This window comes from Phalaenopsis equestris, unplaced genomic scaffold, assembly GCF_001263595.1.
Source record: "Phalaenopsis equestris unplaced genomic scaffold, ASM126359v1 Scaffold234162, whole genome shotgun sequence".
Classification (NCBI taxonomy): Eukaryota; Viridiplantae; Streptophyta; class Magnoliopsida; order Asparagales; family Orchidaceae; genus Phalaenopsis; species Phalaenopsis equestris.
The window spans coordinates 227,568-249,390 of NW_018252084.1; the positions used below are offsets into that span (position 1 = coordinate 227,568).

At 33.8% G+C, this 21,823-nt stretch overlaps 1 protein-coding gene across 1 annotated transcript in view; it reads left to right on the forward strand.

Moving 5' to 3' along the window:
• The first annotated feature begins 209 nt into the window (after positions 1-209).
• The window catches only part of LOC110038852 (yae1 domain-containing protein 1-like), a 31,446-nt gene continuing 9,832 nt past the window's right edge, over positions 210-21,823 (forward strand). The window contains exon 1 of the mRNA XM_020743770.1: positions 210-342. Within this exon, the coding sequence (XP_020599429.1) occupies positions 330-342 (13 nt within the window). The 5' untranslated portion in view covers positions 210-329. The remainder of the gene's footprint in view (positions 343-21,823) is intronic.

Sequence of the window (21,823 nt, forward strand, 5' to 3'; positions counted from 1 at the left end):
TGCCAAAAAAAAAATATTTAAAATTAGAAAAAAAAAGAGAAAATATCATGCCTTATATTTTTTATTTATAATATTATTTAAAATGTTTGAAAATATTATCTTAAATTAAATTATTATTTAATTAATTAATAAAAATGATATTAATATATTGTTATTTTATAATTTAAATATTATATTACCCCGTTCAATCTACTCTTCAACGAGTCGATGTCCAATCCGATTTTCCGCTTCGCTCAAAAGCAACGCCCTCGTTAGCGATACGGTCGCCATTCGAGCTAGCAGGGAAGGCAACGACGGGATCGCAGGCTTGCGCTCCGCTCCTACCGGAAATGATTGAGCAAGGTAACCCTCGTCTTTCTCCCCCTTCCTCCCAACCGCCTTCGCGCGCTTCAGCTTTCTTCTAACGGAATTTACTAGATTTTAGATATAAGGCAAAACGGAGGAAGAACGGGATTTAAGAAACTCTAGTAGGATTTAAAGTGCCGCTTTGCTCTGTTTGCAGGTTAGACTAAATCATGTTAAATCCCGCTCAATTGCTCCTACCAAACAGCGTTTAAAAGTTTTATTTTTTTGCTGTTTGGCAGGATTTAGGTTAAGTCCCGCTCAAATCCTCCTAACAAACAACTAAAGCTGCTAACCAACAACCCCTTCGTAAATCAGAGATTTATTGTTGGGTAGAAATGGGATTTAAAATGTTTAGGATTAAAGTTCTTTTACCATCCTATATTTGCTCAAACATGGCAACTAAGGGCCAGTTTGGGGCTAAATGCGGGGGCGTTTTTTGAAAATGTTGTGGTATCGTTTGGATCACGCGTTTTGCCCGCTTATCCGAAAATGCAGTTTCTTTTTTATACTAAATGCACGCCGCGGGTCGAACCCCGCGGGCCGTGTTTCACACACACCCTAAATAACCCTATGTGTTTGACACGCATTTTTAACAATATTTACGGTAGGATTTAATCCAGCCCAACCTCGAAAAATAAGAAGTTAAATCCTAATGTCCGGCATATCCGATTTTCCGTCGGTTTTGACGTAAATCCTAGATTTATTAAGGCGGCATTTGGCTACAACTAAGTTTATGTTAAATAGGATTTATTAAATCCAGCAAATCTGGAAGTATCAAATCCATAATCCTACAGAAGAAGTCGCGATCAACGATGACCCACCTCATACTCGGATCTACTAAATCTGAATTTATGTTATCAAAATGATGGAACGCGCGAGGAAAACAACAAAACACGAGAAAATTGAAGTTAATAGAGCGCTGGATTTATTATTTTTTTTTTGGGTTTTTGGCTGGATTTTAGTTAAATCCATAGTTAAATCCAATAAATAACTTTCCACCAGATACTGCTTAAATCTGATCATTGGTTGGATTTAACTGATTTAAGTTGGGGAGAAAAAACAAACCCGCGGGTTTTTGTTTCCCTCGTGGCCAAACACTTCAATGGGATTTAGTTGGATCTAACTTTAATCTGACCAATATCTTTTATGGATTTAATGCATTTAGATTTGATAAATCTGGATTTATAGGATTAATTCAATCCTATTTATCTTAAATCCTAGGTGCAACCAAACATTATTATGAGTTACAAAATGTGCAATTTAAGATGACGAAATAATATGGGTGTATTCCCATCTTCATTATGATTAGAAAGTTTATTTAGTGCTAGTTGTTATACTATCAAGATAATATATTTATTTTAAATTAAATTTAATATTTTCTTCGTCATCATTTATATATATTAAACTAAGTCTCATATAATCTGAGTGATGATAATTTTCAAGTTTCCTTTCGTGCAAATGACATATCTTATGATCTTCACATAACAATATTTTGAATTGCAATTAAATATAGTTAAAATGAACTATTGCATTATGTATTTGTCAAAAAGTCATGACATGATTCTCTTATATCCTTGTGTAAATGCTTGAGTATCCCTTGGAAGTGATGTGATATATGGTATGAAAAGTGTGCAAGGGATGTTACACCGACGCCCGCGTGTAATGTCAAATAAGCAATAGTTCTCACATTACGAGCGTGTGCGGGGTAAAATTAGTCCATGAAACTAATATTAATATATGATCTTTGAATATATGTACTCTCACAGGTAAATTAATAGAATTAGTTGATATTATAGTTCATAGGAAGATAAATATTTTATGTAATCAAGAAACTAAATGAGTTGGAGAAAAGTCCAAAGAGATTGATAACTTACGTTTTAAACTTTGGTATTCAGGTATGAGTCGCATTAGAAATCGTGGTGTAATTATAGATAAGAGTTTGAACAATAATGTTGTAAAAATTAATAGAATTAGAGATAGAATTATAACACTCAAGATTATTGTTGATACTGAGATTTGTAATGTTATGAGTGCTTATGCTCCTCAAATAGGTTTAGATATATGTTCTAAAGAAAAAATTTGGAATGACATAGAAGAATTAATAGAAATGATACTTCTTGAAGAAATAATTTTTATTGGAGGAGATTTAAGTGGTTATCTTGGTCGCCCGTAGCTATAATGGTGGCCCATTAGATCGAAAGGATGAAGTGAATCCCTTCTAATTGATAATTTTTAGTGACAATAAACCACTACCTCGATGATTCAACATGGAATTTCAGAGAAGTCAATATCCTTGAGTAAATGTGGAATTATTAGATTTCAATGGTCATATGAATCTAGATGAATTTATTTAGTGACTTCAGATAGTGGAACAAATTTTTTATTAAAAAAATGTTCCTTAGGACAAAATAGTTAAATTGGGAATCATCAAGCTTCAGGAAAATGCTTCATTGTGGTGGAAGAACCTGAAGCACATTCGACTGTTAGAAGGAAAAAGTAAGATTACTACATGGTCCAAGATGAAAGGGGAGATGCAACAAAAATATTTTCCCTCACTTTACTGACAAAATATGTTCATATGACTTCAACGCCAGCATCAGAGAGATTATTCTATGGAGAAATACACAATTCAGTTCGAGCAACTTATGCTGAAGTGTGAGCTAGTGGAGCTCAAAGAGGACATCATAACTCAATATTTGAGCGTATTGAGATCGTCTATTGGCAATGTGTATATTTGTAGCCTTATTGGACGTTGCAAGATGTATAGACCTTAGCCCTAAAGGTGGAGAGACAACACAACAGTATCGAGTCCACACCATCCTCCAAATAAAGTTTAACTATCGGATCAGGCAACAAGACTGCACCCAGCGGAGCACCCAAGCCGACCCAACTATAAGAGGAACCCGTACAAAGTGGAAAAAAGATGGAGCCCGTCAATACTAAAACTATTCCCGCCAATAAATGCTTCAAGTGCCACGATTTTGGCCACATGACGCCTGATTGAGGGTGATCCCTGAGTAGGGAGCAGTTAAAGAAATGGACAGTGACACAGAAGACACTGAAAAATGGGAGGATGGAAAGGAGTACCAACATGTGGTCGATAAGAAAGAGATGCTAGTGATTGACACTAAACTCATAAGAGATACTTCTGCAGGATTAATGGTTCATGAGATAGACTCATCCGTGTGCGACAAGTGGGAGAAAATTATTGTAGATTTAATGATTTGAGACTTGGTTCATGAGAATTCCCCTATGCACCATTCCACTTCAAGTTGTGCCAAAGGAGGATTGTTATTTATTCCGTCAGGACAAAGTTTGGAAAGATTTATGTGTTTTGGAGTTGCTTACAATAGGCACGACCATATATTTTGCAGTGGGACTTTTTAAGACACAATAAGGCAATGACTTTGTTCTGGTGGTGGTAGATCGATTTCAGAGGCTTTTTATAGAGAAGATGATGCTCCTCCCACCCAAGAAAAATGATGCGAGAGCTGCGGCAATGGTCCTTCTCACGTTATCACATTTACACGGTATCATTGTATTGATTGCGGGTGATTTCTTTCAATACTTCTTTTTTATTTTATTTAGCAAGTTTCCTTCTTTCATTTCTTTTGTTTTTGGTTCTTACCTATTTCCCTTGTTTCTAATTAGGTGTTTGCTATGAGGGGACTTGTATATGTGGTATTAGAGTTCTGGATTTTTCAGTTTTTCTGGTACGATGAGTTGAGAAGCTTTTTCTTTGAAGTTTGCTCTCCAGAGTGATGTATCATTTTCTTTTGCAAGTGGTGTGTCAGTATCTTGCTTAGGAACATGTGGTAGAACTCCTTACCACCCATATATTGCCATATTGCCATACGACCGATTGATTTTCTGCTGAGCAGCTGTCCAAGCTGTTGTTTCAGCGGGAAACTGCCATTTATCCCTTCCGGTTCGCTGTCCAGCCGCCCTTATCTTGTCGAATCGCCGTTGTTTTGCTATTGCAACTGGGACAGCCACCACCGACGTCAAACGTGCTTTCCCCAGCAGATTTAGCCGCAGAACATCTCATAGCTTTCCCAAACCACGCCAATGATCCATATATTTATTCTCTTGCTACTCCAAACCCTCCCACTAAATCCCCTTTCTAAATGCCATCTAAACACCAATAAATTATTGGTAAGGATTGGCCTTGTAGGTTAGGACTAGTCTGCTCTGAATTGTTCAGAAGGACTGGTCGGAGTAGGGCTGGGAGTGTGGTTTGTTCTGCGGGTTTTGATTGATAGAAGGAATCAACATTGGGAATTAAAATTTATGGGGAGAAGATGACAGTAAACAACAATTTAGAACACCAATGGGGAGCTCTGTAATTCAGTGAAATATAATTGCAGCATGGAAGAGCTGCAAAACAGCATTAGAAATTTGGGACAACATGATAGGAAAGTGCAGAATATATAATTTAACATGCAGAATCGTCATATAAACAAGATTCAACCTTGTAAATAAAGAGAAATGTGCGTTGGAATGTATTAAATGTTCAACCAGGGACTCAACGAAATAACGCAATCCTAAGCAAAACAAAAAATTTCAGCATGCAAAATCAAGGTGAAAGTTTTATAGATGGAAGATAGAATGCAAAAATAAAAATTTATAGGTGCTATTTGTAAGTGATACGAGTGGGATAAATGATTTTGGTTACTGTTGGAAGTAAGTTAGAAACAGTAAGTGAGGAATAAGAAGATTATGAAGGGAAGAAGGAAAAGAACCTTTCCCATAAATAACTTACTTAAGAATGAGAAATTGTTTCTTGCTTGAATCTAAAATCATAATTTCTATGGATTAGTGTTTGCTTTTGTTCATTTGATGCAGATTTTGAAAAAGTTATTTTGCTTGATCCTAGCTGAGAGTTTAAGAGTGGTAGAGAGAAAAAGAGAGGGAAGATCTGGGGTAAAGGGGGTGGGTTGGGTGGTGTACTCATAGAGATTGGGGAGCAAATATTGGGTTTATAGCATTCTATCATTTGAATACGGAAGCATAAAAAATAATTGAGACTTGACTAATTAATATTTATAGAAAATATCTAGGATATTTTGAAATTTTGAATTAAAGTAATTATTTGATGAAGAAGAAATGTTTTTATTACCCATTAGTAGATTAAGAACGCAAGCCTTCTTCTAATCACCTCAACAAGGCATTATCTGAGGGTGCAACTCTTATCAATTGTTGATGAATACTTAGTGTTGAAGATCCAATTTTTGTTCTCAGCACATCTTTATCCAAAAAATCTAGCTTCAGCTGAGATTAATCTTTATTCACCCACCGTTTTTAAGAAGAAAATCCCATCCCACTGGCTTTAAAAAAAGTCTTCTGCTAAAAAAGGTACCCACCATATTCCTTATATACTATACAGTTTTTGCTATATAAACCTATTATTTTACTTTGAATTTCATTATTATTTCCACTTCCTTTCTCAATAGGAACTTATGGATCCACTAGTTGAATATATGATTCACCTATAACATGCTATTTTATAGTCAACTTGTCTAAATATTGTGATTTTAATTATTTAGTGACAAATTTCTATCTCTTCAATGTAAGCATAGTTCATTTCATGGATTCCTCATTTTTTGTATTGTTAAGGTGAGGACGAAGGGATATGGCCTTGTAATTGAAACTTCAGTGCATGTGACTATTAATTTAACCTTAAATTATGAAATCAAAATTATTAATTTCAATATTATTTCACAATAAACATGAAATTACACACTTGTGTAATTTTCTTGAATTGAATCCTCTATTGATTTAATCATTATATATAAAATAATCCTCCATGAAAAGTTCATAGTTAAGGCTATGTAATTCTTTCACCTATCTAATCATGCCTCCATCCATGATTTTCAAATAAATCTGTAATGAGAAATAATTGTGTGACTCTTACAGAAGTTGAGCACTCTATTTTTTAACACTTGAATTTCTTTTCTAAGGAAATAAATTTATTTAGAATAATCAAGCAAAATTTGGCCTTCAAATTCCTCTTGTTTGCTTCTTAATTATAATAAATGAGCTTCTTAATTATTCAATATCAAGGCTATTATCTATGATCATTACTATGATAAATTTTGAACTTAATATTTACAATATAATTTATTGGAGATTTTAAAAATAATCTGGTTTGGTCATATTATCATGCTATAGAAAGTACCTCTAGCTTTAATATCTTCATATCAAATAACTTGAATTAAAATATGTCATTCTTAATGTTGATGATTGATCATAATAATAATAATAATTAATTATAGATTCCAGGTATATTAAATTAGTATGAGCCATTTTAGATTATTATCCACAATCCAATCTTTTACATATTAAATTATTTTTACATAAATAATCATGGATAAATGTGATAATGAAATGTTAAATAAGATAATATTATCTATAATTGCAAAAGTTCATAACAAAATGCTTTTAAACTTTTAACTTAGTATATGATAAATTAAAATAATTTCTCTTTTGGGCAAACTTTCTAATAGTTGGTTCGAGAAAGGATGGAGTGGTAAAAACTTATGTACAAGGTGGCATATTGATTCGATATCGAGTATATTCGAGACAAATTTCTTCACATACTCTAATGTCTTCTTACTCTGAAAATATGTCAAATGACACTCGTATGTAACTTTTAAAAGAAATTATAAACCCTACTGAAACATAAAGATTGATTATCTACTTAGATTGTAACTAATTTTAGGTTGGATCGTAATATTCATGAGCCTTTCTATAAATCTATATTGTATTACTTGGTACAACCAATCTAATCATGTTCATATGAGCTACTGGATGGGTAGAATCTACAAAATTCTTTTAACTTGCATTCAAGTTGTTTCCCATCTCATCAGTTCCTTCTTTTCATGCCGAATTCATTGCATATATTATTATTTTCAATTTTAGAACTACTGGATTTATAAAGGATCTTTCTCTCTTCTGTTTTTTGAGTTATCTTGATTTATTTAGCTGTTGAGGGTGGGGTGTGTGGTACGACATACATTTTTTTTGTATTAAAAAACAAAAAGATGCTATAAAAGCTGCACAAAAGGTGCGACGTGGTTGCATCATTCGTCACAACACTCAAAAAATTGGGGTCACAAGTGTAAGCATATCAAACAAAAGACCTATGTAAAGCAAGCCTAACACAAAAATGTGCTATTTTGTTACAATTTCTATTGACAAAAATGAAAATAACTTGCTTAAAACTAGACAAAGAAGTCAAATCAATGTCCATATCCTCTGGTTGAACCCATCTCGAATTGGTATTATTTTCTATGTGTACGGCATGCGTTTTTTTTGTATTAAAAAATGAAAAGATGCTATAAAAGCTACACAAAAGATGCGGCGTGGTTGACGTCATTCGTCATAATGCTAAAAAAATCGGGGTCACAAGTGTAAGCATATCAAACAAAAGACTTATGTAAAGCAAACCTAACACAAAAATATGCTATTTTGCTACAATTTCTATTGACAAAAATGAAAATAACTTGCTTAAAACTAGACAAAGAAGTCAAATCAATGTCCATATCCTCTGGTTGAACCCATCTCGAATTGGTATTATTTTCTATGTGTACGGCATGCGTTTTTTTTGTATTAAAAAATGAAAAGATGCTATAAAAGCTACACAAAAGATGCGGCGTGGTTGACGTCATTCGTCATAATGCTAAAAAAATCGGGGTCACAAGTGTAAGCATATCAAACAAAAGACTTATGTAAAGCAAACCTAACACAAAAATATGCTATTTTGCTACAATTTCTATTGACAAAAATGAAAATAACTTGCTTAAAACTAGACAAAGAAGTCAAATCAATGTCCATATCCTCTGGTTGAACCCATCTCAAATTGGCCAACCCACCACCAAGCCATTTGATCACCGTGTCTTTGTCCCATTCGATCACAATACGTGAGCATTCCGGCATCCATGGTTTGACGAGGGATTGAAGAAGCCCAATAGCATTCCTCTCCACCAACGAAGAGTCCCAATGAAGTAATTGTTGGCCCGCTACTGGGATAAGATCACCTCGCTTGTTTAGGAGAACAATTCCCATACCAGCAATGTTGTTAGGAATACAAGCACCATCGATGTTAACCTTAATCCAACTTGGAGAGCTTACAATGGTATTATTTTCTATGTGTATGACATGTTTTTTTTGTATTAAAAAAATAAAAAGATGCTATAAAAGCTACACAAAAGGTGCGACATGGTTGGCGTCATCCGCCACTACACTCAAAAAATCGGTGTCACAAGTGTAAGCAGATCAAACAAAAGACATGCAAAGCGAGCCTGACACAAAAATGGGCTATTTTGTTACAATTTCTAATGGCAAAAAGAAAATAACTTGCTTAAAACTAGACAAAGAAGTCAAATCAATTTCCATATCCTCTTGTTGAACCCATTTCGAATTGTCCAACCCACGACTAAGCCATTTGATCACCGTTTCTTTGTCCCCTTTGATCACAATATATGAACATTCCAGCATCGATGGTTTGACGAGGGATCGAAAAAGTCCAATAGCTTTCCTCTCCACAACGAAGAGTCCCAATGAAGTAAATGTTGACCGCTGCTGAGGTAAGATCACCCCGCTTGTTCTGGAGAACAATTCCCATACCAGCAATGTTTTTAGGAAGACAAGCACCATTGATGTTAACCTTAATCCAACTTGGAGGGGGAGGGTATCGGAAAGAAGAGTGTAACCGCCCAGAGGGCCGAGCAACACCCCATTGTTCCAGGATAGATTTGGTCACCAAATTGGTGAGGGAAGAGAAAACCATGGCTGCCAAGATTATGTGAGTTCCAAAAGATTTGTTATGCTTCTTTGCATTGCAGGCCCGCAAAGAATCTTGTTGAGAATTAATTTAGATGGATTGATCCGAAAGAGTTCAGAAAATTCTCCTCCTTAGAGCTGAATTGAAGTATCATTACACCCCATTCCTGAGATAATCAAACGTACTACAAAGGACTTTACCATTGGCCATGATATGTGTGGTCTTCAATCTCACCACATCCCCAAAGACAGCCGGGGTCAGCCTCCAGGCCCCTAATGTGGAGCCAAGAATTTGTGGGAATTGCATCATGAAGCAGATGCCACCAAAAGACGTTAAGCTTCCTCATCCAGTTTTTATTGGTGCTGTCCTCAACAAAATACTTATTGTAAGCCATTGCAGTTATAGTCTTGCCGAAGAGACCCGGAACAGCTCCACATGGTAATCCTGGTGATTCATGGGTTGCTGCATACTTTGAATAGTCTCAATGAGATCCAGGCCAAAGAAAAGCTCCACCAGCTCACGGTTTCAGCCACTCTCACCCAGCATATTAGCCACCAGGAGGTTTTCGGGCATGCCCGCATTGACAAGAAGTGGATGTAGTTTAGTAATTAGAATTCCACGTTGTGTACGACATGTTTGAGATCAAGGGAGAGTTGTCATGTTCTCTTTTAACTATTTGTCACCTTTTAAAACTGTTGCATGCGGTAACTATTCTTCTAATAAATTGCTGAATGAGTCCGATCATCTTATCCTCTTCTGGTAGGTATCCTCTCCTAACTGATTGTGTCGATCAATCTTCCAGCAACTGAGCAAAGTGTGGTAAGAGTTTGATTTTTTTTTTTTATTATTGGAATGATATTATTTTCGGTGTGCACGAAATGTTTGAGATTGAGGGAGAGCTGTCATCTTCTCTTTTCACTTTTTGCCACGTTATAAGACCTTTGCATGTGGTAACCATGCCCAAGTAAATTGCTGAAAGAATAGGATCTTCTTTTCATCTTTTCTTAGGATCCCCTCCTAACTGTTTGTGTCAACCAATCTTCTAGCAACTGAGCAACGTGCGGTAAGAGTTTGATTATTTTGTATTTATTTTATTTTTTTGTGAATTTCCTCCTAACTAGAATCCTTGGGTTCTATGTTAAATTATTTTATTTCACTTTAGCATTTCGCTCTCTGTTAAAGTCATTATACTTACCTTTTGTCTATTGCTCTAGACAAGATCAAATTCCAATCATCAAGTTGAAAGTCTATTGCTCTCTGTTAGATCACCTTTTGCTTCATAAAATAACAATTTGAATGATTTTTTCTTTCTTAAGCTAATACCTTCACAATTCCAATTGGCATAACCAAGCAAATTGTGATTGTCTTGTTCTTTGGAGAGTGCATAGTCGGTTGCCTCAGGTTGATCATCTTATCACAGGTGATGATGGGGTTGGATAACCTTCCCTTTCCTATCATTGATATTAGAGAGAAATAATTAATGGCATGTATATGCAATTTATTATTATTATTATTATTATTTTCTTGGGTTTCTAAAGGCCTTGGGTAGTGCACCCTCTTCCCTCCTTTCCAAGTAAGGAGTTGCCCTTTCTTCCCTCTCCTTTTGTGGCGGTGGATATGCAAATTCCTAAAACGTTTAGAGGAACTAATAACATTGGTGGTAGATAGATTATCCGAGATGACCCATATGCGTCTCATGCAAAATGAGACTGCACATTTTCTATCTTCATAGTATTTGATAGAAATACAATAACAATAAGCTGTTATCCCACTAAGTGGGGTCGGCTACATGAATTCTTTTTCTCTATTGTCTTGTTGAGTGTTATATTTTTATTTAATTTTAATAATATAAAACCTTTTTTATACAGCATGCCCAGGTCTTTTCTGGTCCACTTTTACCTTTCTTAACATAACTTCTAGTCTCCTAACTTGGTCATCAAATGGCCGACATTTAATGTGACCAAACTATCTAAGGTGACTCTCTCTAATCTCGCCTGCCATTAGAACTGCTCCAACCCTTCCACGGATATATTTGTTTCGCATTTTGTCTCTAAGTGTAAAGCCACTTAGAACCTAAGCATTCTCATCTCAACAACGCGTAACTTAAATTTATGCTTCTCTTTTATTAGTCAACATTTTATGCCATAAAGCATTGCATGTGTCGCTACCATCTTTTAAAATTTTCTTTTCAAGTTTAAGCAGTACTTTTTTATCACACAATAAATCTGATGCATTCCCCCACTTCAACTTGAAGTTTACTAATAACATCCCCATATATATCACCGTCACTTTGTACAATAGATCCGAGATGTCTAAAATGTTAACTCATTTTAATGACTTGATCACTCGTTGTTACAACCCATATACTAGATCTTCTACTACTAAAATTATATTTCATGCATTCAGTTTTAGATCAACTCAAACGAAAGCTTTTAGACTCTAAATTTGAATTCAATTATTCAAGTTTTTTCTGAAATCTCTTGTCTTATCCACAAGAATGATATCATCAACAAAAGACATGCACCATGGTGCATCCTTCTGTAAATGTCTAGTAAGAACATTCGTGACTCAAGTAAAATATATATAGATTTAAAGCTGACCCCTGATGTAATTAAACCAAAATAGGAAAATAGTTGGTCTATCCTCCTTGTGTTCGATGCAACAACTCTAGTATACATACCTTTAATTACTTGAATATAAGCTATACACACATTTCTTTTATAGAGATCTCTAAAGTATTGCTCTTGGAACCTTATCATAAGTTTTCTCTAAATAAATAAAAATTATATGTAGATAATCATTTCTCTCCTCATGCTTCTCCATCAAACCTCTCAATAAATTTATAACTTCCATAGTAGATTTACCCGCCATGAAACTAAATTGATTTAAAAAAATTTTTATATACCTATGTTCAATTACTCTCTCCCATAACTTGAATTTATGACACGTTAACTTAATTTCTTTATAATTCACATATTCTTGTGCATCTCCTTTAATTTTTATAAATATGAATCAATATACTCTTTCTTCATTGATCGGACTTTTTTTTTTAATTTTTAAAATAATATTAAAAAACTTAGTAAGCCAAAATATTCTCAAATCTCCTAAATATTTCTACACTTCTATTGAAATACCATCAGATTCTACTAATTCTCTAAACTTTATTTACCTTAAAGCTTTCTCAACTTTTGTTTTATTAATGATATGGTAGAAATAAATTTTTTTATTATTTATGATATTAAGATAACTAAAGTTGATTATAGTTTTATAGTTTAAATTAAAAACATTATCAAAATATTTCACCTTCCTATGTTGGGTATCCTCATCTACGAAAGATATTTTTTGATTTTTATCCTTAATAATACAATTTACTTGAACTAAATCTTTACTTTCTTTTCTCATTATTTGAGTAATTTATACATATATGTTTCACACTCTCTAATATCTAATCTATTATAAATATCACTAAAAATATAATTTTTAACACCACAAATTATTCTTCTAGATTCCCTACGAGTCGTTTTATTTTTTTTTCCTCAGTATTTTAACATCTAAACTAATTTAATAACAAAATTTTTTATTTACTTGTCTTTTCTTGCACATTATATCCCACCATTTAATATTTTTTATTCATAAGATTTTTTTTTAAAAATTCTCCGAGCATAACTTTTGCAACTTGATTAATAATACTCGTTACTTTATTACACATAGTTACAACTTTTTTACAAATATCCCATATCATTACTCTTTAAATTTAATATTTCATTGTATTTTTCATCTTCCAATCATTGCTCTTAAGATTCAAACCATAATCAATATTGGTCGCTTAAATTTTTGCTTGGAATGTCTAAAATTTTTAAATTTTCTTATATTTGATAGATTTGCTAAATTTATTTTTTACTTTAAAACATATCATGAAAATTAATACTGATTAAGTTTATATTTTATTTAGCAGTTCACCATCAAATAAATCTTTAAACTCAGATAGTTAGCAGCTATGTTGCACGGACACTCCTAATTAAGGAGCCGTGCAACGTCAGACACGTACATGGCTCCGAAATGGCTGAGACACGTATTAGACACAACCCAAAAGTTTGTCTGAGTTAATATTTTAAAAATTAGGGACATGCGTGTCCTGAATTCCGACATTTGTCTCCTAAATTAAAAAATTAAAAATTAAAAATTATAAAATTAAAAAATAGATTAAAATTAAAAAAAATGTAAAATTTAGAAATGATTTGCGTAAATACCACACATTTTTTATGTATTTATGTATCTAACACCAAAATTTTAATTTTTTCATATAGGCCACCTTGCATATGTATAAAAATTAAAAATAAGTATTCATTTGATTTGATTTATATATTTAAATATGATGTGAAATATTTGGGTCTCATAAATATAAAAATCAAAATTTAAGTGTGAGATATGTAAATAGATAAGAATTTTGCATGGTGTATGTAAACACCCTAAAATTTACAGTAAAAACCACCTAGTCTCACAAGGATATGGGATGCATTATTAATTTATTAATTATTACTTATTACTTGGTTTTATGTTTTAGCTTTTAACTTCCGTGAAGTGGAATTACATGTCAAAGAAGTCGGTCTTCCTTTTGTTTCTTCTAATGATTTAACGTAGTTAAATTTTTATATAATCTAAGATAATATATGTTTTGATGATTGCATTTTGTATATAATAAATTAAAGATATATCTATGGGTATATTAATTTTTGTAAGTTAATGCAATTAACTCTTATATTTTATTTTTTTAATATATACATATATTTTTAAGTAATTTTTTATTTTTACGGCGTGCCCAACATGTGAACAGGTTCTTTGTTTTTAATAATAGCCATCTTTAGTGTCGTGACAGTGTCTCTGTGTCCGTATCCGTGCAACATAGTATAAAAGATCATTAGAAAATTTGGTAATATGATTAGCAGAGAACTATAAGGAATTTGATTTACATTTAGCCCTTTTTTGTTTTACTTGTGCCGCTTTTGTCTCAAAAATTATCCAACAGTTACCATTTGAGATTGTATACGGTTTTCATCTTAGAAGACCTCTTGATATAGTTGATGTTCTGCAAATGCATTTTTTATCATGCATTTGCATTTTTTGAATATTTTACGATCTTTTATGAATATATTAAGAAATAAATTAAGCAAAATTACATTTAGTTTGTTGATTTATACTTAGCCATTTTTTAATGTACTTATAACACTTTTATCTCAAAAATATTACAACAAATACTATTTGAGATAGTATATGATTTTCAGGAAAATATACTAAATATCAATCTGATTAGCCCTTTTGCAAGTGAAAAATGTTAACCAAATGTAGGTGGATATTCAACCTAACATTTTTAAACTATATAACATAATGACAAATGAGGCACTAGAAGATGGTGGAGAGCACATGTTTCTTTGAAGTGAAAAGACAAGCCAACTATAGATGATATATGTTTTACTAAAGTTGACTTGTAGAAGATGACAAACGATCTTGTGGAGAACTACATACATCCTAACTTTTTAGATAAGAGTATTTTAAGGGACAATGATGCAACATAGGTATGGGATGCAACTAGACCAATCACAAGGAGGTAGATCAAGAGAACAAATATCCCAATCACAAAAAACACAAAGTTGTTCGTTAATTTGTAATTTAATTTTTATTTTTTTATAATTTTCTGTATCCTGTTTGATTATATAATGGAAAAATTCAAAATTTAAATTTCATGTGAATTTAAACCTTTAAACTATGGGGAAAATCATGCAGAATCATGAGAGAAATAATTAATGGAAATTATATGCAATTATTAAATTTTTCATAACTTTTGTAGGATTTTTAAAGGGCTTTGCAGCTGAAACTCCGTTCATCTTTTTAAAGGAGAGCCCCCCTTACTTTTCTCCCTTTCTTTATTAACATTAGTATTTATGTATGAGACTGTATTTCATACTTTGTGGAATGAATAAGTGATTGACAGAGTGAAAAGAGCTTTCATCCAACACTTGAATGCTTGATGAACAGCCCATGAAGGTGAAAATTTGATGATATTTTACCACCTTGTTGCTTTGGTGAATGATAGGTTTATTTGTAATATAAATTTATTTTAATTTTGCTATAGAGAATCAAGTTTTTGCCGTGAAATTCTTGTTCCTCTTTCCACTAATTAGCGGGAGGGGGTCTATAACTTCTACAGTCCAAGTCCCATATCCCCTCTCCCAATTCTAGATGAGGCACCATGTTGACTTTTTTTCTCTTAGTACAACCTTCATTCTTTTGTTTTGAACACCCAGCTCACATTGAATAAAGATAATCTATGAGTTTTCTTGGGTTTATATTATGAAAATAACGCTGGTTCGGTTCCTTATTCTCATTAGTTTGTATGTTAGAATCTCTTCCTTGAGGTATTCCTCATTAGTTTGTAGGTTAGAATCCTTTCCTTGAGGTATTTGGGTTATGTGGGGGAAGAGAAGAAGAAGAGGAGAAACTTGGAATATATTTTCTTATGGATAGGAAACTAAAAGTAGCTAACATTGTAAATTTACTATGCTTTCTGAGTGTCTCTCTGGCATCACTTTTGTTTCCTGTTTTTATTTTATTTTTTCTGTTTTTGAAAATATGTTTGATTGGTTATATGTTTTTATTTTTACTCGAAAAAGATTAACTTTATTTTAAATACAGTCAAATTCTCTTTTATATTTTGAGTGTTTTTAAAAGCAACAACCCAAAACAAAATAGAAAAAAATGAAAAACAAAATATCAAATTGATTCCAACTAGCTAAAATTATCAGAAATTCATTTCATGACAAAGAACATTTTCAGACTCAAATGTTGGTTTAATGTTTTAATTGTAGTTATAGGGTTGCACCTAAAGTTTAAGAAATTAATTCATTTTGCTAGATACGGTCTTTATCATAATCTATTGAAATTTAGAATAATGTGGAATTAAAGAGGAATTATTTTAATGTTATAAGGTTGCACCTAAAGTTTAAGGAATTAATTCATCTTGGTAGATACGGTCTTATCATAGTCTATTGAAATTTAGAATAATGTGGAATTAAAGCGAAATTATTTTAATGATATTAAAGCGTCACAAATAACCCCTCAATTAATCATAGAATATGAAAGCAATAAAAAAAATAATATGAAAAAAAAAGATATAACACATAATATCTCCAATAATCAATTCATATCAATTATTTGAATATAAGAGAAATGACATAAAATAGGAAGTCTAAAATAGGAAGCGAAATAATTTCTAATCCAAGAGAATAAATATAAAATAGGAAAGGAAATAACTCATAATCTAAAGAAATAAGTCATTTCTTATTACTTCTTACGGGGATAAATTATTTTCTAATATAACTTCTAACATTCCCACTCAAGTTGAAATATAATTGAAAATTATATTCAACTTGGATTTGAATACATCAAATAATGGGCGAGGAAGAAACTATTAGATAGAACCTGAAGTTTTCATTCAACACTGCAACTATCTTTGATTACAACTCCTGCAGTGTGTAAGTAGGCGAAAGACTCCTATAGATAATATTGTAAGAGAGTTTGCAGGGAAGTAGACAACTGCGATTATCTTTGATTGCAGTTCCTGCAGCGTCTGTAGCTAGGCAGAAGACTTCTACAGGTGATGTTGCAGGAGAGTTTGCAGGAAAATAGATAATCCGTAAAAAAAAAATTAACTTCTAGTTGACTGCGGTTGTTTTTATTACAGTTCTTACAATCTCTGTAGGTAGGCAGAACACTTCTATAGGTAATGTTGCAGTAGAGTTTGCAGGAAAATAAACAACCTGCAGGAATAACTAACTTCTAGTTAACTGTGGTTGATTTTTACTGTAGTTTCTGCAATGTCCGTAAATAGTCGGAACTCCTATAGATAATGTTGTAGGGAGGTTTACAGAGAAGTGAAAAACTTCTAGATAATCTTCAGAAAGAAAGGAAAAAAAAGCCCCCAAGGTAGGCCTTGCTGTGGGAAAAGCTTCGAAGGATGACCTAATGTAGAAAAAAATCTCTGGAGGTCTGTTGGAAGAAAGCTCTGGAGGAGGGTCTGCTGCAAACATGATTCCGGAGGGCCTGATGCAAGAAAAAATTTTGGAGAAGGTCTGCTGCAGAAAAGATTCCAAAGAACCTGTTGTGAGGAAAAAGCTCTGAAGGAAGTCATGTTCAGGGGGGCTTGTCAGTGAGCAACTCTAGTGGGAGAACGCTAAAGTTGTAGACATCAATTTTTTGTTAAACTTTGTGAATATAGGTGACTTATGGTGCTCGGTAACCGACAAGGATTTAGGGTGGTGCTGAGACCAACAAGAGTTGCGAGCCCGTGTTCAGAAACACAAGTTTCGTAGGATTTAGTTAGGAGAATGTTGGAGGATCTGATGTTATCGTGGGAGATTGTGGGGCTTAGGGAATTGATGTACTCGATGCCTTGGGTAGCATTGGGATCGATGAATAATCGTCTCCCAATTTAAGATGTTCTTCCAGATCTTCTGTCATGCAACAGAGCCGTTAGAATTCACATGGGCATATAATCATAAAAAATGAGTTTTTCATCCTTGTTGAAGTAATAAACTTTGAAAGGAATCATTTTCTCAGGCTCCATGGATCTCATGACTCTAATCTTTTCACTAAACTCATGCTGCAATAAATTCACGTTTCTCATTCTCTTCATGACCACCACCATCTCCAACTATGCCTTGTAGGCCGTTCCAGACGCTCTTTCTCATTACCTTGGCTGACTTGCGTAGCAAATCCTTTAATTCAAATTGTCCATCTCCTGAACTTTCAAAGAAAACCAATCTCTTCCCAATCTCCGACTTTTTCTGTCACCCCTCCCGACACTGCAACTGATTTACCTCTCCCTACTCTTGGGCACTGTCTCTGGCGGCTTCGCTGCCACCGCCACTGCTTCCACTACCGTATTTTTACTCTTCCCGCTTCTACGATAACAAACACTAAGAGAATCAACCATATGAGCACTACGACGATTGATGCAATAAGGATTCTGGCAATGGTGTCATCGGAGAGTTTACTCCTGCTACTTGGAGGCGGGTGCAGTACGACTTCCATTCTTCCTCCAGGGGTTGCTGCCAACTCTGGTGCCGGAGCTTGCGAGATCTCCTCAGGACGTGGAGCCAGCAGGCTGGCACAACGACATCTCCATAAACGAGCTCGTAGATTCCTTCCTCAGCTTGGAAGAAATCGAGTTGTTGAGCCATTTGAAAGACACATTGAACTGCTCTAGATTCAAAAGATCAAGGTTCGGGATACTGCCCTCCATAAACAAGAGCATCGTCGAAATATTGCAGGAAAAATTGTTTTCCTGCAAATATACGTTGCAGAGCTTGATGTAGCCAAGGAACTCCGATGGAGGCTCACTAGTTCCTTCCTCTTACCACTCTTTGTGCCCTTAGCCTCTGCTTTAACGGTCTCCCCGACAGCCTACCATTGAACTTCTCTGTCGCTGCGAAGCTTTGCAACGTCTATATTCAGGATAACAGTTTTTTCTTGCAACATTCAGATCGCGCTCGTCTTTTTGGAGAGCATTATCTCGAACTTTGATCTTTCAAATCTAGAGCAGTTCAACGTGTTTTTCAATGGACTCACGACTTGATTTCTTCCAAGCTGAGGAAGGAACAGACGAGCGTGTTTATGGGGATCTCGATGTGTGGCGGCCTACTGGCTCCATGTCTCGAAGAGATCTTGCCAGCCTCAATTTCCCGGAGAGATCTAGCCAGCTCCGACACCCAGAGTTCGCATGACTCCTGGAGGAAGAAATAATGTAAGTCGTGTTTATGGGGATCTCTTGAACTTTTTCCTGCATTATGTCTTTTGGAATCATTTCTGCAGCAGACCTTCCTCCAGAGTTTTTTTGCAGCAGATCCTCTGAAGCTTTTTTTCTGTATAAAGCTCTCTAAAGCTTTTCCCATAGCAAGACCTGCATTCGAGGTTTTTTGTCCTTTTTTCTTGTTTTTCTGCTGGTTATATGTTGCAGTTTTTTTTGGAGGTTGTCTACTTTTCTGCAAACTCTCTTACAACATTACTTGTAGGAGTCTTCCACCTATCTATAGACACTGCAGGAAGTTCAATCAAAGATAATTGCAGAACTAGAAGTCAGTTTTTCTTGTAGGTTATCTACTTTCCTGCAACATTATTTATATGAGTCTTTTGCCTACCTACAGAGATTGCAGTTAACTGCAGCCAAAGACAACCGCAATCAACTAAAAGTCAGTTTTTTCTGCAAGCTGTCTGCTTCCTTGCCAACCTCTCTGCCGAATCACCTGTAGGAGTCTTTTCTCTACTTACAGATACTGTAGGGACTGCAGTCAAAGATAATTGCGGTTGTCTACTTCCTTGTAAAATCCCGTGCAGCTTTACCTGTAGGAGCCTTCCGTCTACCTACACACTGCAGGAATTGTAATCTAAGATAGTTGCAGTACGGAATGAATACTTCAAGTTCTACCTAATAGTTTTTTCTTCGCCCATTGTTGGATGTATTCAAATCCAAGTTGAACATGGTTTTCAACCATGTTTCAACTAGAGGGGGGCATTAAAGTTATACAACAACAATAACAATAAAGCCTTAGTCTCACTATGTGGGGTCGGCTACACAAATTCTTTTTCTTCATTGCGTCCTATTTAGTATCATATTTTCCTTTAATTCTAATAAATTAAGATCATTTTTTATACAATAAGCCCAAGTTTTCCTTGCTCTACCTTTGCCTTTCTTAATAAAAGTCGAATCTAAAACATCAACTCTCCTAATCAGATCATCAGATGGTCGACGTTTAATGTGACCAAACTAACTAAGACGACTATCTAATTTTGTCTGTCACTGGAGCTACACCAACCCTATCACGAAGTTATTCATTTCACATTTTGTCTCTAAGTATAAAGCCACTCATCAACCTAATCATTTTAATCTCGGCAACACTTAACTTAGTATTATGCTTCTCTTTTAAAGGCCAACATTCAGTGCCATAGGCAAAGTATTCACTATCACAGATATTAATTTATTTTATAAATTTACTAATAACTCACTATACTGCAACATGTTCCTACCCCGACAATTGTTGAATTCCCGGTTAGGGATTTAATATCAAAGGAAATGTTGGACTTCATTGACAGTTGTTGTGATCCAATGACAAGTAATAATATTTTGAATTCTTTAAGTTTTTAAGTTTTATCTTATTGAAAACAACCTATCTTGTTATTTTTCTGAGTGATTTATGTTTGCTTGGAATGCAGTACTGATACCATTGTTGCCTATGGTAACATTTTGATCGGCCAGAGCCATATTGACGATTTACTACGAAATGTATATCTATATGATGTTCAAGCGGAAGCCTTTATACAAATATTAGTTGAGAAGAATACGCTACAAGGTTAAACTTGTTTTTTTTTCTTTATTTATATTCTACGGAGCATTAGAAGTTATATTAGAAAATAATTTATTCTTGTGTAAAGTTATGAGAAATAAATTATTTCTTTAGATTATGAGTTATTTCTTTTTCTATTTTATATTTATTTCCTTGGATTTCGTTCCTTATTTTAGGCTTTCATATTTTATGTCATTTTCTTTATCTTCAAATAATTAATATGAGTCGATTATTGGAGATATTAGGTCTTATATCTTTCCTTTTCATGTGATTTCTTTTTATTGTCTTTCTTGTTCTAGGATTCATTTAAAGGTTATTCCTACCCTTTTTATATTAATAAAATAATTCCGCTTTAATTTCACATTATTCTAAATTTCTACAGATTATGATAAGACTATCTACCAAAATGAATCAATTCCTTAAATTGTAGATGTAACCCTTGAACTACAAATAAAACATTAAACTAACATTTAATGAATTTTTTGAAAATGTCCTTTGTGTTGAAATGAATATTCAGCAATTTTGGTAAGTTGTTGATTTTTTGTTTTTCAATTCTTTTTTTTATTTTGTTTTGTTAATATTTTGATAAATTAAAATATATTTGATTGATGTCGTTGTTTCTAAAAACACTCAAATTATAAAAGTGATTTTGAGTGTATTTAAAAAAAAGATTTATTCTTCAACTAAAAATAAGAATATATAACCAATCAAACATATTTTCAAAGAGAAAAAAAAAACAAAAGTGATGCTACTACTAATGAAGAATAAATCAAAAATAGGAAATAAAGGTTGCTCATAAAGCATTGTAAATTTGCGATGTTACTATTTTTAGTTTCATATCTATAAGAAAATATATCCCAAATTTCTCTTCTTCTTCTCTTCCTTCACATAACCCAAATACCTCAAGGAAGGGATTCTAACCTACAAATTAATGAAGAATACCTCAAGGAAGAGATTCTAACATACAAATTAATGAGAATAAGAAATAGAACTAACGTTATTTTCAAAATAGAAACCCAAGAAAAATCATAGATTATCTTTGTACAGTGGGAGCTGGGTGTTCAAAATAAAAGAATAAAGGCTATACTAAGAGAAAAAAGTGACCATGATGCCTCATGTAGACTTGGGAGAGGGGATATGGGACTTAGACTGTAGAAGGGAAAGCGAACGAGAGGGCGATTAGGAGGAAAGCATCTACCTCCAAGAGCTTCCTGCTACGAATCAGAGGGGAGGGGGGGCGGCGTTGGTGGGTTGGAAACTTATGTGGTGGGGGGTGTGCTGAATATTTGTGGGGTGC